This window comes from Podarcis tiliguerta, assembly GCF_965153285.1.
Source record: "Podarcis tiliguerta genome assembly, chromosome: 10".
In the NCBI taxonomy this organism is placed as follows: Eukaryota; Metazoa; Chordata; class Lepidosauria; order Squamata; family Lacertidae; genus Podarcis; species Podarcis tiliguerta.
The window spans coordinates 19,927,278-19,944,551 of record NC_139543.1 but is presented as its reverse complement, the minus strand read 5'-3'; the positions used below and the strand labels follow the sequence as shown (position 1 = coordinate 19,944,551).

Sequence of the window (17,274 nt, the reverse complement as noted above, 5' to 3'; positions counted from 1 at the left end):
ATTTATACCCCACCCATCTAGCTGAGTTTCCCCAGCCACTCTGGGTGGCTCCCAATCGTGTGTTAAAAACAATACAGCCTTAAATATTAAAAACTTCCCTAAACAGGGCTGCCTTCAGATGTCTCTTAAAAATAGGACAGCTGCTTATTTCCTTGACTTCTGATGGAAGGGCGTTCCACAGGGAGGGTGCCACTACCGAGAAGGCCCTCTGCCTGGTTCCCTGTAACCTCACTTCTCGCAATGAGGGAACCGCCAGAAGGCCCTCAGCACTGGACCTCAGTGTCGGGGCTGAACGATGGGGGTGGAGACGCTCCTTCAGGTATAGAGGACCAAGGCCGTTTAGGGCTTTAAAGGTCAGCACAACACTTCCATTCTGGAAGTCCGTTCGAGTTCCAAAGCATTTGAAAACCGAAAACTGAAAGCGGAAGCCTCAAAACGGAAAGCTCAAAATGGAAGCCCCGTTTCCTGTTTGACTTCTGAGTCACGTTTGAAAGCTGAGACATTTACTTCCGGGTTTTTGGCGTTTGAGTTCCGAAACGTTTGACTACGGAGGCATTCGAAAACCGAGGTACCACTGTATTAGCTAAATATAAAGAAGGCGAAAGTTTCTGTCTACAACGCACAGAATCTTAGGAAAATGGGAGGGCAGCTCCCATTTAAAAATAAAGCCATGACAAAATATACGACAGTAGTGGTTTTATTGCCTGCAACAATACACATAGCTTTTTTTTTCTTCTCCTAAAGCACTGTGAGTGCAAACTGGAACAATTTTTAAAATCATAGGAGGACACAAATTTCCACTCGGGCCAGTGCAATGCTGGCTTTATCCCATGAGGAAAGTTCCCTGGTCTGACTTTGCAGGCACTGAGGGAAACTGCTCAAGAGGAAAGAAGCTTAAAGGTGGGTTCATATATCTCAGAGTCACATGGCAGCCACTTCAAGTTTTTTTGTGGGAATGCAAAAGTCAGCAGACTCCAACCTTTGGTTTCCACTCAGAGTTACCCCCACATACCCATTTTTGAGCACCAGTGAACGGGGGACCAACCTGGCTCGAAGCCAGAGAAGTTCAGCTTGCCATGTGCCTGCATTTGCCACAAAGTCAGCTTTTAAGCAGCTACCATAGGATTGGCAAGCGTTTAAATTAACTACTACAACATGCGAAACAAGAATGTGGCTAGGTGGAAACAACCGTAACTCTATAGTACACATAAAATACAGTAAGATGCACTTTTCGCAATTCAATAAATACATTTTAATCTCTTTACCATGTTGCTTCGGGAGAAGACTTCCTTCTCCGTTAAATTGCAGTCTGCGCAGAGGTCCAGAATGAGAAATGCTGTTTCAAGCACTGTGTATAATCCTGGTTTGTTAACAAGGATCTCAGAAAATGGTATTTCAACAAATTTGGGTCTATACCCAAGCCACCAGAGAAGGGGAAGGCAAGCTGTTGCTCATTCCCAGTCCAATAAACCGCTCCAAATTCCTACTCCAACAAACAAGGTTGTCTTTCCCCAATCTGGTGCCTCTTAAATGTTTTGAACTACCGTATTTTTCGCCCTGTAAGACGTACCAGATCACAAGATGCACCTAGTTTTTGGAGGAGGAAAACAAGAAAAAAAAATATTCTGAATCTCAGAAGCCAGAACAGCAAGAGGGATTGCTAAGCAGTGAAAGCAGCAATCCCTCTTGCTGTTCTGGCTTCTGGGATAGCTGTGCAGCCTGCATTCGCTCCATAAGACACACACAAATTTCCCCTTACTTTTTAGGAGGGGAAAAGTGAGTCTTATAGAGCAAAAAATACGGTACAACTCCCACCATCCATGATAATTGGGCATTCTGTGTGTGGCTGGTGGAACTGCCGTCCAACAACATATAGAAGACACCAGGCTGGGGGAGGCTGGCTGGACAGGTGTTGACCATCCATCCTTCTCCCCATGCAATCTAGATTAAAGCATGCTTCAAGCACAGAATGCTTTCTACAGGAACAAACAGTTCTAGATGATTCTAGAAAATGAACCAGGTCATGTGCTACAGGAAGGAATCCAAAAGTGAAGAGTAATCAAGCCAGAATTAAACACATGTCTGTATCATTGGCTTCAATGGGAGAGTTAACACCATACACATTCTTAACAAAAAATGAACAGGGCAGGAAAAAAGAGGATTAAAGACATCCTCACGATCCCTTGCTTAGAAAGAATGTAGAATCTCTCTTCAATAAATCCAGTTCCAAGACCATTCACCACTTCATTTCCTCTCCTAAAAGTGGGTATTTCAGATATATCTCATTTATTAGCATTTTAAAAATCTCTCTGGACCACATAATTTAATTTGAACATTAAAAATTCATTTAAAAAGTAGATGATTCAGGTACAGTGGAACCTCGGGTTGCAAATGTGATCCGTGTGGGAGGCATGTTTGCAACCCGCAGCACCGCGTCTGCGCAAGCACAGGTCACGATTCGGCGCCTCTGCACATGCGCAAAGCGCAATTTAGCGCTTCTGCGCATGCGCGAGCACAGAAACCCGGAAGTAACCCGTTCCGGTACTTCCAGGTTTGACGCAGTGCGCAACCCAAAAACGCGTAACCTGAAGCGTCTGTAACCCGAGGTACCACTGTATTATTTTTTTAAAAAAAACAGCTAGATCAAGACACTGCTAAAAACACATGTTTCTCTTTTTACAAAACTTAAAAGTGTTAAGTAAAATGTGAATATGGATTTCAGTTCTGCTATACATACACATGCCTTATTATATACAAATAACATCCCTGATCTTTTAGAGGCAATTTCCGCAAAGTCCAAGCAGAGGGGTTGAAATAGGCCTTCCTAGCAATTTATCAAGTCCTATCAGCTTACAAACAACTAACTGTGTACCAACAATTAGTTTGCCCATAGCATATGGGCTTTGTGCGTCTAGGTGCGCGTGGTAGGAGGGCTGGATGTTCAGGGTTTTGAAATGCTGGGGGAGAAAAAGATCCGAAGATCCAATTGCACTGGCTATGGCTACACAGGGAAGCTAAGATACATGGATTTCACTAAGCTGCAGCTGAATATTTTTCACCCAAGGCCAGTCCTACCATTAGCCAGAGCGAGAGCACTGCCTCAGGCAGCAAATTCTGAGCAGCAGCAGCAGCAGCCACTCCAAAGCTGTGTATGCCACAGTCCTTAAATTAGTGTGGCTCCCTCAGGTATGACAGAGGATGCCATCCCATCATAAGCATCAAAGTCAGATTCAAAAGCCAGTCTAGGTGGATTCTGTCCACGGAGCGGGAAAGGTGATGATCTTGGATTTTTTTTTCTAAAACCGAAGAAAGAAAGAAGCACTTAAAAGAGAAAGAGATCCCTGTTTTCCAACCTCATGGCTTTAGACCCTTTTCCAGATTTTGAAGGGTCTGCCTTCGGCTGTGATTAACAACCCCAGAAGAAGCTTATCAGAGTGCAACATACCCAACAGCTGCGGCCTGCAACACATCAGAGTATCAGAGTGCAACACATCCAGCTACCATTTCTTCAAATGATTATGAAAATTACTTAAATTACAAGTAAGCAAAAACACTGATCAGTCCTCGGTGCTGAGCAAGTCGCCCACACTCTTACCTAATCATTTAAAATCAAAAGTTCAGACAGAATCAAAGAGCCCTGAAGTCATAACCTGAATGTGTTCTTTTTGACAGGTGCTTCTTAATTTTAAAATGTTGATCATTTTTTTAAAAAGTTTAAAGGCCCTGCTACAATCAGCATTTTATATAATGCACATCTTCTCACGAAACAGAACCTATTCACTCTCAGTACTTAAAATGACAGATATATTTTAGTGGTAAAACTATAGCTAGAACCTTCAGGTCACGAACGTTTTAAGAAATAAGAAGGTTAAGAGCCCGGGATCGCTGTCATTCACGAAGAACATCTCCATTCATTCTGTTTTCTTCTCTGAATCAGAATGATGACCTCAGACTCCTTTTTCAAATGTACAATTAGCAAAAGGGACGTTCACCCTAAAGTTCCTCCATTTCGAAGTGTGTGGTGAAGCTGTTTGCCATGGATGTGTGCTCTAAAATCCTCGTCAGGCTAGGTTTCAGCAGTTCCACTGAATGACATGACAGGTGCTGTGTGGTGTCATTCTTCAAGGACAACATTTGATCTGTACCTGGGCCTCGTCGGTCGTAATACAGAGCCCACAGCAAAGTAATAGTGAGGATCATCGCCAGAATCTGGGTGACCCCAATCGATATTCCAAGAAACCGAAGCACTTGCAGTTGTTTCGTTCCTCTCAGGAAAGTATACATCTTCTTACCACAACCCTGTGGACCAAGAGAAATGAGAAAGGTCAACCACCACTGGAAGTCATTACCCCAAATTTCCAGATCTTTTTTGCAACGCTTTTGGTGTTGCTGCTTAATGTCAGTCCGTAAAACAAAACAGCTATCATCCATGACTTCATCTGGGAGAAGGGTGCTGACCTGGAAGCCACAAGAGAAGACAGGTGGACATAGCCAAGTTGATATTTCTGCTTTGTGTCCACTTGGGTTCTTGGTGCAGCACCAACATAGTAAACAACTGTCTGACTTTTAGAAGACATCTGAAGGCAGCCCTTTTAATGTTTGAGGTTTTATCATGCTTTTAATATTCTGTTGGGAGCCGCCCAGAGTGGATGGGGAAACCCACCCAGATGGGCAGAGTATTAATGATGATGATGATGATGATGATGATGATGATGATGATGATAACAATAATAATAAATCATTGGCTTGTTGGCCGTGTGTCCTGACTGGCTGTGTTCGGGAAGTAGTTGATATATTTTGCAAGGGGAGGTGATCCCAGCTGTCCTAAGGAATCAGGCATGGGACCTGCCCTAACCCCCCCCCCCTCCCAGGACTCCAAAGATCATACAAACTGGCTGAAAATATTCTCTGCTGGGGCAAGGTACTTGTTGTGTTAGTCTGAGCATCCTAGGAGCTTGGTTTCAGGTCTGAATTATATATATATAATTCGTTCCAGAGGTCCGTTCTTAACCTGAAGCACCGCTTTAGCTAATGGGGCCTCCTGCTACTGCCGCGCCACCAGAGCACAATTTCTGTTCTCATCCTGAAGCAAAGTTCTTAACCTGAAGCACTATTTCTGGGTTAGCGGAGTCTGTAACCTGAAGGTATGTAACCCGAGGTACCACTGTACCTCTACCATTGTAACTATATTAATTGCAGCACAGTTTTCTTGGCCATCTGCTTGAAAATAGAATAGTTTTTTTCTCTAAAGAAGAAATCCTTTCAAACTTGTTTCCTTCCTGTAAAGGTAAAGGGACCCCTGACCATTAGGTCCAGCCGTGGATGACTCTGGGGTTGGGGTGCTCATCTCGCTTTATTGGCCAAGGGAGCCAGCGTACAGCTTCCGGGTCATGTGGCCAGCATGACTAAGTGAAGCAAAGTTCTTAACCCAGGGCAATATTTCTGGGTAAGTGGAGTCTGTAACCTGAAGCGTATGTAACCCGAGGTACCACTGTACTCCCGATGCTCTGAGGGTAAGTCACTCAACCACACTAGCAACATTTGGAACGCTCCCATCTCAGAGAAAGTTGCCTGATACTAATGCTCATAACCTTCCGCTGCCAGGAAATGCCTTTTTTTTTCCTTTTTCATTTTCCCCCATGCCATTTAGTTTATTGTTAGAGTTGCTTTTAATTCTGTCTTGTGTGTTTTTTTATTGTTCTGCTGTTCCAGCGTTTTATATGCTTTCAAATGCTGATATTTAATGGCATTATTATTACAAGTGAGCTAGGTATCGTGGGGAGTAGGAACGCCAATGAACAAGACAATAATTTTCAATAAATTAAAGAGAGAAAGAGAAAATTTTTAGTTTCCTAGTCATAAAACAGCCTTTTCTGTTCTAGCACTTCCCCCCTCCCCCGTTTTCTACTGAACCTTTTGATGTCACAAAAATTTATGTTCGTTAAAAAGCCGAGATGCCAAGATCTCTGAGGACTTTGAAGAAAGTCTCCAAAGCTCCATATCACTATACAGATATTTTTAATGAACTCCCAAAAATGATGAGATGAGTTTGTTCCTTTCACAGGAAAGCACATTCTGTTGAAAAAGAAAGCTATAGGTCTCTCATGGAGGAGATTCAAAAGGCCACGCTCTCCACATACTTCTGAGGGATCTTTGGAGCTATGTGACAAGTGAAAATAGAGACTCATTGATGGGATCGCCTATAATTATTCACTAATAACCGTAAAGTTCATACTCCATCCAAATCTCCACACAAAACACTTCAGCTCTTCAGTGGGAAGATAATGAAAAGAGCGAGGCATTTAATTCACTGCAGGTGAAATTAAAAGTCTTTTGTAGCTTGCATATTATCACAATGCGGGAACATAAAACTGGAGTTTGGGGTTTTTAAAGTGAGGGAAACGAAACCTGTGCAAGGAGGCAAATTAGAAGAGCAGAATTTTTGAACCAATGGCATAATAATAATAATAATAATAATAATAATAATAATAATAATAATAATTTATTAACAAGAAGAACATACGTTTAAAGAAGATTGGAAAACGTTTAATGAATATATGGGGGAAATTATGTACACTTGAAAACGTTGGCAGCATTAAGATAAATTCAACAGTGTGAATAAGCTTTGATGGATGTAATAATGGCATGCTGAATGGTTTAGTTTATGTAAAATATGCAGGGATTTATGATATGCAAAATGAACCATTGAAAGAGAAGAAGGGAAGCCATTGATATTTTAAGGATGTTTAAGTGAGTATTCCAAATTGTAAAACAGAAAATTTAATAAAAATTATATTTTTTTAAAAAAAAGGAAGGAGAGTTCACCACCTCCTGAGGGAGACTGTTTTACTGTTGAACCACTCTTACCATCCAAAAGCTCTTCCTGATGTTTGAATGACCTCCATGGGAAGCTACTGCCATAACAGCAGCACCCACCTTCCAAAGCTTAGAAACAAACATGTTGTGGACGTCCTTACCTCCTGGTAAAGGTCACTGAGATCCTCATGGTGAGCCTGTTTGGAGCATCCTGGGAATTCTCTGACGCAACAAGAGTCCGGAGGCCAGTCCATCTCCGTCATTTCCAGCCAGTCCGTGAAGTACACAACTCCACAGCATTTAAACTGCAAGAGGAAGGTGGAACAGGTGTGATGCTCCATGGGATTTAAGAAGAATTCGAGGTCCCCTTCCACCCTGCATGGAGCCTAGTATGACTTTGAATGCACCTTATTTCTCCCTTCAACTAAATGTTCTGGTGTGCCTTTATGTGGAAAAAGTAGGATTTCTGACAGAAATCCAGAGTGAATCCAGAAAATGATTAGGATGAAAGGAGAGTAAAGTCAAGACAGAAGAAGAGATTAAAGAAATAATGAAATGCGTTTAAGCTAGTTGGAAAAATAAAGTAGGGTAACAAGAGTGGCTGGAAGTGGGTGTCCGTGTAGGGTAGGTGTGTAGGTATGTTGATATGTACAGTATAGGTAGTTATTATATAGAGTATTTATGTTTTATGTTATGAAAATAAGGTAGTATGTTATGTATGTGTATTGTGTAAATGTATATGTATGTGTTTTATATGCAAATAAACAAGAAGAAGAGTTTGGATTTGATATCCCGCCTTTCACTCCCTTTAAGGAGTCTCAAAGCGGCTAACATTCTCCTTTCCCTTCCTCCCCCACAGCAAACACTCTGTGAGGTGAGTGGGCCTGAGAGACTTCAGAGAAGTGTGACTGGCCCAAGGTCACCCAGCAGCTGCATGTGGAGGAGCGGAGACGCAAACCCAGTTCCCCAGATTACGAGTCCACCGCTCTTAACCACTACACCACACTGGCTCTACAAATAAACAAACAAATAAATAAATATTCTGGTGTGCCAAATTGGCTACTTCCTTCTGCCTGTCAGTCTTCTACCTTGGCTGAAATTCACAAATCACTGACTCTAGAAATGGGCCATAAACTCCAGGAAAGCTCAAGTGAGAGCCCCCACCCCCACCCCTACACTAAATTGTGTGATTTGTAGTCATTAAACACATTCCCCTTAACCTCAAGTTCATTCCTGTGTCTTGTGATGCATAGCTCCTTTTAACAAGTTGGTATCAGGAAGTCAGAGAACTCTGCATAAAACACAGCCGAGTATATTTTTTTTTTAAAAAATAACATCCTTTCCAAACTAAAATTATCTGCTTTCGGTAAAATAAAAAGATAGGCCCTCATTAGGGCAGAGAATGAGCGCCGCTCTAACGCATTCAATAGCTGATCTGTAAGCGGTCAAAAATAGTTAGCAGAATGTTCAAAACGGGAAACACACCAAATCAGTTATAGTCCCATAATAGGAAGACAGCTTTTCTAATTAAGCCTCCTAAAAGATTGCCCCTGACCAGGGATACATTTAATATGTATTCCTATTTCCAAAGTATATCTGGCAAGAGAGTGCTGCTGGGGTTCTGGCTAATTTTAAAGAAAGGACTACAGCAGGAAATTCTATTCATAGGCTGTCACTTCCGCGGCATTTGAATCAGGCAGAAGGGCATTCTGCGCCTTAAGAATCTCAGCTTTCTTCTTTTTAAAACAGGTTTCTAGTCCTCATGAAACAGAAACGGGATTCAAAGTGCACAGCAACAAATTTCAATGGAACAGCTGCACTGGTCAACTGAAACAAAACTGTGATGTCTCCTTAAGGACTAACAGTTTGATTGTGGCGTGAGATTTTGTGGGCCAGAGTTCATTTTGTCAGGTGCAACTTGCAGATGTATGTCTCTCACACACATGCGCAGAGAGAGAAGAAAAGAGTGGAGAATATTAGTTCAAACTGACACCAAAAGGCTCCTGCGTGGCAAGAAATAACTATCATGTCTCCTTAATAAGCAGAAATGAAGTCCAGTGGAAAACTGGGAGAACGGGGACAGGGGTCTGAAATCTTCAGATCCTAACTGATAATGAATGGCAATGCAAGATAAATAATGCAAATGGAGGAATAATTTATGAAGGAACCTTCTGAAGCAAGTTCCTATGAAGACAGATAAATCTAATAACTGGGGTTGCATTTAACTAAGTTAGAGTCAACCTTTTAAAACTGATGCACTTAAGTTACTCATGTCCAATAACTTTAGTGGGTTTACTTAGAGTAGGACTAGCATTGGATATAACCTATGAATTCCAATTAAGCAGCGTCACGGGGGGAGTCTCACTCTGAAATACGACAATGTTCCAGTCTGCATTGGGGAGTGAAATACACAACCATGTTTCTGAGCATTACTGTTATAAAATGCCTGATTTATTTCTATTTATTCTGAGAATAAAGACAGCCTGGTTTTGACCTATGTTTCTGTGCAAAAGCATGCTCCATTATTTCGAATGGCTCTCATTTACATTTTTGCTCTGCATAAAGGTAAAGGGTAAAGGGACCCCTGACCATTAGGTACAGTCATGACCGACTCTGGGGCTGCAGTGCTCATCTTGCTTTACTGGCCGAGGGAGCCGGCGTACAGCTTCCAGGTCATGTGGCCAGCATGACTAAGCCGCTTCTGGCGAACCAGAGCAGCGTATGGAAACACCGTTTACCTTCCCACCAGAGCGGTACCTATTTCTCTACTTGCACTTTGAGGTTCTTTTGAACTGCTAGGTTGGCAGGAGCAGGGACCGAGCAACGGGAGCTCACCCCGTCGCAGGGATTTGAACCGCCGACCTTCTGATCGTCAAGTCCTAGGCTCTTTGGTTTAACCCACAGCGCCACCTGCGTCCCTTGCTCTGCATAGCAGTGGACTAATAGATATTGCATTGCTGGGCCTCTGAAACAACATCCTCTCTTCTGCTGTGTGTCTGTGTGTGTGTGTGTGTATGTTAAGGATTTCACACATACTGCTCTAACCATGCAAAAAACAACAACACCACCAAAAAACATGTGTTTGGCAGGTTTATAGCTAGAAGTGTTTGGAGGAGGAGAGTGGGATATATTAAAGGGGCGCTGTGAAAACCCTAAACACAAAAATTTTCAAAGAGCTGAGACGTGTTCACCAAATTACTATAATAAATTGTTCAGGTTCCAGAAACATTTCAAAATGATCCCCCCCCCCGCCTTTCCTTTTCCTTCTGTGATGGAACCTCTATTTGGGGACTTCCCTGGCTTTTTTCTGGCCCATGTAGGAACAGTCTGGATAGTTGGCCTTGGTGAAGATTTGACGTTTCCTTCCCCCCAGTTTTTGATCTGGGCTTCCACTGAAACGAGGCTGCATTTTAACTTGTATTTTAATCCTGTTTTTAAGTTGTATTTTAATCAAATGTTTTTATATTTGATGTTAGCTGCCCTGAGCCCGGTCTGGGACGGGGTGGGCGGGGTATGTGTATATATATATATATATATATATATATATTTGCTTTCGTAGATTTTCACGGGTACAGGAATGCAGGTTTTGGTGTCCTCGGGTGTCTTCCCGTGTAAAAGTTGGGGTGTCTAGGCGACGTTTCGACGAGGTCTCACTCGTCATCTTCAGGCTGGTGCTTTCGGCTTCTTGTTACTGGAACAGAGCAGGATCTCAGTGTTTGAGTTCCTATAAATACTGTTGAGGAGGTGTGGTGTATAGCCTCCAATGTTCTGGGCAGAGAGGAGGTTCCCAGGCTAGTGTGCCTTTTCTTCTTTTGTTCCTTAATTACTTGAGGGATATCTTGAGTGATTTCTTGAGTGATTTCCTGAATCCCACTTAGGTGGGTCATTAGGTGTGGATTAGTTGCTAAAGCCTTCGTGTCTTGAACTCTTGAACTTTGTGAAGAGTTTTTCTGAGAAGATGGCTGTACTGCACTTGGTTGTGCTCTGGCTTGGCTTCGTGTATAGGGGCGAGCTGTGGTTTTGTGGCCTGTGCCAGCCAGATCTGTGTAGGGATTGCAGGGGGGTGCAGCATCCGGAGGTGCCACCCTGGTTTGGCTACTGGATGGTGTCTGTAATTTATCTGTGGAGAGGGTCTGGGTTTGGGTCTGGTGTGGTTGATTGGTGATGGCGTTCTGTGTGCCTCTGGATCTGGTGTCAGATTTTGTGGGGAGGGCTAATTTCCAGATGTCTGGCAAGCGGGATGTGTCGTCACGCTTGTTCATGTTGTGAGGGTGTTTCTCTATCTCGATGGCTTCCATGATTATTCTCTTGTGGTGATGTTCCATGTTAAAGAGCAATTTGGAATCTGCAAAATTAATTTCGTGTCCTGTTTCTTTCATGTGTTGGAAAAGACATGAAAGAAACAGGACACGAAATTAATTTTGCAGATTCCAAATTGCTCTTTAACATGGAACATCACCACAAGAGAATAATCATGGAAGCCATCGAGATAGAGAAACACCCTCACAACATGAACAAGCGTGACGACACATCCCGCTTGCCAGACATCTGGAAATTAGCCCTCCCCACAAAATCTGACACCAGATCCAGAGGCACACAGAACGCCATCACCAATCAACCACACCAGACCCAAACCCAGACCCTCTCCACAGATAAATTACAGACACCATCCAGTAGCCAAACCAGGGTGGCACCTCCGGATGCTGCACCCCCCTGCAATCCCTACACAGATCTGGCTGGCACAGGCCACAAAACCACAGCTCGCCCCTATACACGAAGCCAAGCCAGAGCACAACCAAGTGCAGTACAGCCATCTTCTCAGAAAAACTCTTCACAAAGTTCAAGAGTTCAAGACACGAAGGCTTTAGCAACTAATCCACACCTAATGACCCACCTAAGTGGGATTCAGGAAATCACTCAAGAAATCACTCAAGATATCCCTCAAGTAATTAAGGAACAAAAGAAGAAAAGGCACACTAGCCTGGGAACCTCCTCTCTGCCCAGAACATTGGAGGCTATACACCACACCTCCTCAACAGTATTTATAGGAACTCAAACACTGAGATCCTGCTCTGTTCCAGTAACAAGAAGCCGAAAGCACCAGCCTGAAGATGACGAGTGAGACCTCGTCGAAACGTCGCCTAGACACCCCAACTTTTACACGGGAAGACACCCGAGGACACCAAAACCTGCATATATATATATATATATATATATACACACACACACACACACACACACACACACACAAATGCCAAGTGCCCATCGTTTTGCTGTCGAGCCAAGAAAAGCAGTGTCTTTGTCTTACCAGCCAAGCAAATAATCACAGCCAACGAGAGTCAACCAGGGGAGGAAGTGTAAAAAAATCTCCAGCCATTCATCCGTGCAAGCAATAAAGCAGCTGTATCCCACTGGCAGAGCTATACTAACTCCCTGGTGCCATCACAACACAATGACCACTTGCGCTCACAGCCTGGGCCCTCACAGTAGCAGCAGTGGAAGCTGTTGTGTTGGAGGAAGATGGTGCATTCTTCCTGAGCCAGCTTTGGGATGGAGCATCAATTGGGTCTGGACTGGACCCAATGCAGTGGATCCTGGGCTGGCTCATTCCCACCCCCCAAACACCCTATTTCAGGGATGCCACCAGTGAACAATAAGAGGCCAGTAAGAGGCCGGCTGAGGCCATGGAAGTGAGTGGAGGGCTATGTCTGCCCAATCTAAATCTTGTAGCAAGTGGTGGAATTGCAACCAAAGTCACACACAGCGTAAACCCATTTAAATCTGCGGCATAGCTAACTTGAGTCCATTTATTTCAGTGGCTTAAGTATGACTTAAATGCGATTTATTGCGATGTCATTTTGCTCACTGGAAAGCAGGATCAGGTTAATTTCTCAATGAGCATTTGGGTAAAACACTTCTGCACATTTTCACTTAAGAAGAAGAGGAAGAAGGAGAAGAAGAAGAAAAAGATTCTGAGCTACAGTGGTACCTTGGGTTAAGAACTTAATTCATTCTGGAGGTCCGTTCTGAACGTGAAACTGTTCTTAACTTGAAGCACCACTTTAGCTAATGGGGCCTCCCGTTGCCGCCACCAGGCGATTTCTGTTCTCATCCTGAGGTAAAGTTCTTAACCCAAGGTACTATTTCTGGGTTAACGGAGTCTGTAACCTGAAGCGTCTGTAACCTAAGGTACCACTGTATTTTTAAGGAAATTCTGACATGGGTTGCCATACATCCAGATTTTCCAGGACGTTTCAGCAATTTCCCCCCAGACACTGTCTCCAACTGCCATATTCCAGATACGTCCCGGAAATTCTGGATGAATGGCAGCCCTAAGTTAGAGCAAAGCATCAAGAGACGGAGTCTCAATTACTGATCATGGCAGCAGTTCCCCACAAGTACTCCCCACAGCTATTTCAGAAACTGAGCTTTCTGGAGGAAGACGTTAGTGACTCCATTTTTAAATCCAGTCACCCGAGTGCAAGAAAGGAAGTTATTTTTTCAGGTTAAGCAAACCAGAATTCTTTCATTCTGTCTTCATAAAAAGCTGCTATTTCTTCTAACGCTTACATAGCTTTAGAGGAGTGCAACTTTAAATTTGTTAATTCTACGTTCTGTCTATTGAGTGCTTTCTAAAACAAATACGGACATCAAATGTGGCCAGGAAACGCTTAAATAAACAGGAAATCTGTGCAACAGTGATAGATTTCAGATTTCAACCAGGGCAAGAGAATGACAGGCATTTAAAGTGTTCTTTTCCTGTGCCTGAACATATATCTAGAATTAATGGCTTTTACCTTGTGCACTTCCATGCTTTCGCTATAGAATAGCTCATTCTTTTTTAAAAAAACCAAACAAACAGTGCTGTGTTTCCCCTCAGCAAGGATCCAAAAATATACAAAACCAGGGCTGTTCTCACCATAGGTTTGTTGCAATAAATTAAACACAAACAAAAACTGGCCTTTTTAATATATCAACAATCCAAAACACAGTACTCGCACCTCAAACCCTACTTTAGAGATTCAAGTTTCACATTCAAAAACCTCTAGAGTCAGTATTAGCAATCTCTGACAAGCTCTTTGCTTTCATGTTGTGGGAAAGCTTCTCGCTTTAACTTATGAACATTAAACTCCCCCACCCTAGGGTGGAATCTACACACTTTTTTAAAAAACGCTTTTGGGGGGGGGGAGTTTTTTAAAAAATACATTGAAATTGCCATAGCTCACTCTCGCCATCTAGTGTTGCATTTGTACATTGCACATTACAAAACACTTAAAATGTTTTATTTGCAGCTGTGTAGCTGAGTTCTAGGTCAGGCCTGAGTACTATTTCTACTGCCTGTCCTTAGCATAACTTAGTGGCACAGCAATTCAAACCCCCTTTTAACTGGGTGGTGCTGGATTCAATGGACGGACATGTCAATCATGTTCCCTGTGGGCTGCTGTAGAATTCCCCCCTTCTGCCCACCAAATGTGGGGGTGAGCAGAAGTGTCGCTGGCAGGATTCCTGTGTGGGATTTTCTAGTGTGGGGGCAACCCTGAGCTGGAAACTGATGGATGCCAAGGCAGTTTCCATTATGTGACAGCACGGGGCTCAATTGCTTTGCTAGCTCCATGGCGGGACAGCAATCTGCCTGATCCTCCGCCTTCTGCTCTGGTTACCGTGCCCAACAGGTCTACAAATACTTTGGAGACCCCATCATTTCATTAAAACCTGCAGCCGGGGGGAGGGAGTTGCAGTTGCTCCCTTAATCCGGCTGCTCTTTCCAACAAATAAAAGCATGTCTTTAGGGTTATTGTTCATCATGAGCGGGCAAGAGAGTGAGCTATTGTTCCCTTTTCTATTGTTATTGTTGTTGTTGTTGTTTAGTTGTGTCAGACTCTTTGTGACCCCCTGGACCAGAGCACTCCAGGCACTCCTGTCTTCCACTGCCTCCCGCAGTTTGGTCAAACTCATGCTGGTAGCTTCGAAGACACTATCCAACCATCTCGTCCTCTGACGTCCCCTTCTCCTTGTGCCCTCCATCTTTCCCAACATCAGGGTCTCTTCCAGGGAGTCTTCTCTTCTCATGAGGTGGCCAAAGTATTGGAGCCTCAGCTTCACGATCTGTCCTTCCAGTGAGCACTCAGGGCTGATTTCCTTCAGAATGGAGAGGTTTGATCTTCTTGCAGTCCATGGGACTCTCAAGAGTCTCTTCCAGCACCATAATTCAAAAGCATCAATTCTTCGGCGATCAGCCTTCTTTATGGTCCAGCTCTCACGTCCCTTTTCTATACTACTTCATTAAAACCCAACACAAACTATGTGGTTTACTTTTTTCTTAAAGGGGGCTGGGATGTTGTTTGGGGTTTTTTCTTGCTGGTTTTTTTTTTTTTTTTTTGTATCTTTATTTCAGATTTATGGGGAAATGGATCAGCTTGGTTTTGTATTTTTTAAATGTTTTATCTGCGGTTTATGAGTATTTTTGTTCTGTCATAGTTCTGTATTATTTTAGTATCAGCTCGACCACTTACCTCTCTCTGAAAGAAATTCCAAGCATGAGTAAGCCACTGATATCTAGGCAAGCCATAGTTGGTCATTCTGGCTTTCAAAGTGACCATATCTGACCACTGCACAGGGACCTGAAGGCAGGGAGACAAAACACAAAAACATAAATCCATGTGTTGGAAGACTCAGGACGGACAAAATAAAGTACTTCATTCAGCTATGCAATTCTCTCTCCTAGGAGGCGGTGATGGCCGCCATCTTGGATGGCTTCAAAAAGGGATGAGAGAAATTCATAAAGGATAAGACTACTAGCACAACGTCTAAGCTCTGCAGTATACTTCTGAATACAAATTCAAGCTTGTTGTCCATCGTTTTTCACAGTGAGGATTTTCATGGCTCCCTTTTCTGAAGGCTGGGGAGGAAAAACCTCATCAAGTTTGCTCTTTCCTCTCAAAAACAGTTATATTGACTATATTTGATATTTCGTTGAAGGAAAGCAATACATTCTTGTTTAGAATTGTGCAAAATAACAACCACCACCACAACTCCTGCACATGAAATTGGCCAGGATGATAGGGAATCAATTACAATGAATATTTATCCAGTAAAAGACCTGACTGAAAAACACTCTAATAAAATGATCCACAAAATGTGAAGAGAATCGATAGGAAAAAAACACATGGGTGGTATTCAACTAAGTCCTACTCAGAATAGACCCATTGAAATAAATGAAGCTAAGTTAGTCACGTTCATTAGCTTCGGTGGGGCTAAATAGAACCACAGTTGAATACTACCCATAGTTTATTTTCGCTGGTAAAATAAACAGCAGCAGCAATACTTGCCCAGCAGTGCGTGCTTGATAGGTGTGAGGAAATATTTCCTTTACAATTCTCCCCTCCACCCACAAAAAATAAAGACTATTTTTAGATGTGTACAGCTTGTTTTCTCATGACCCCAGTCAGTGCTTGAGTAACAAGATTCAGCATGATTCTGTTTCCGTCAACTTCACTGTTCTCTGAGTGAGAGAGCAATTCTGCATCAAAATAAACGCCCACTGAAACACCATAATTCTGATCTCAATTCTGTAATTCTGCATTCCTAAATTCACATTAACAACAAAACTATTACAGCTTTTTTCCTAGTTGGCTGAATGTTAAGGGGGTGGCCAGGCAGAGAAATTTCTGTTGCAGCTCCTCAAGTGATATCCCTCCCACTTTAGTGTGCGATAATCTGCAGGTATCTTCAGGTTTTTATGGGTTTTATCACTTGGCATCCTTGCCCTGCCTGTCCTTATTAGGTAGCGAGGTAACGGGAAAGCATTTTGCAAAAGCAAACTAGTGATAATGGCTCCTCGTAAAACTAAGCAACTATTATAGAGCAGGAGGTTTATCGTGTAAAAAAAGCACTAAATCCTCTCATGAAAACAGATGGTGTGACTCAAGACGGGGGCCTCCATCCTGAAATAACGCTTCCAGACTGGTACATGCTGGAGTGTGAATGACAATACTATGGAATCCATTCTTAAACGCAATTTAAAATGATTCCAGCTGAACTTGGTTCTATTTAAATCTGATTCAAGGTAATATCAGCTGTTTCCCTTTCTTTTAGCACAATCAGCATTCAGCCTTTCAGTAAAGGACTACTGGATAGTTAAGTCCAGTCAAAGGAGACTGGGGTTACGGCGCTCATCTCGCTTTCAGGTTGAGGGAGCTGGCGTTTGTCCACAGACAGCTTTCCGGGTCATCTGACCAGCATGACTAAACCGCTTCTGGTGCAATGGGACACCGTGACGGAAACCAGAGCGCATGGAAACGCCATTTACCTTCCCACCTCAGCGGTACCTATTTATCTACTTGCACTGGTGTGCTTTTGAACTGCTAGGTTGGCAGGAGCTGGGACCGAGCAATGGGAGCTCACCCCGTCGTGGGGATTCGAACCGCAACCTTTCGATCGACATACCCAAGAGGCTCA

The 17,274-nt window shown here is 43.1% G+C and overlaps 1 protein-coding gene across 3 annotated transcripts in view; it reads right to left on the bottom strand.

Moving 5' to 3' along the window:
• Nucleotides 1-681: 681 nt before the first annotated feature.
• Nucleotides 682-17,274, bottom strand: part of TSPAN12 (tetraspanin 12) — an 86,104-nt gene continuing 69,511 nt past the window's right edge. For all 3 annotated transcript variants that reach the window (XM_083400038.1, XM_083400037.1, XM_083400039.1), the window contains 3 exons: nucleotides 15,330-15,437; nucleotides 6,978-7,121; nucleotides 682-4,299 (listed from right to left, as the gene is read on the bottom strand). In XM_083400038.1, coding sequence (XP_083256164.1) covers nucleotides 3,994-4,299; nucleotides 6,978-7,121; nucleotides 15,330-15,437 — 558 coding nt within the window. In that variant the 3' untranslated portion in view covers nucleotides 682-3,993. The remainder of the gene's footprint in view (nucleotides 4,300-6,977; nucleotides 7,122-15,329; nucleotides 15,438-17,274) is intronic.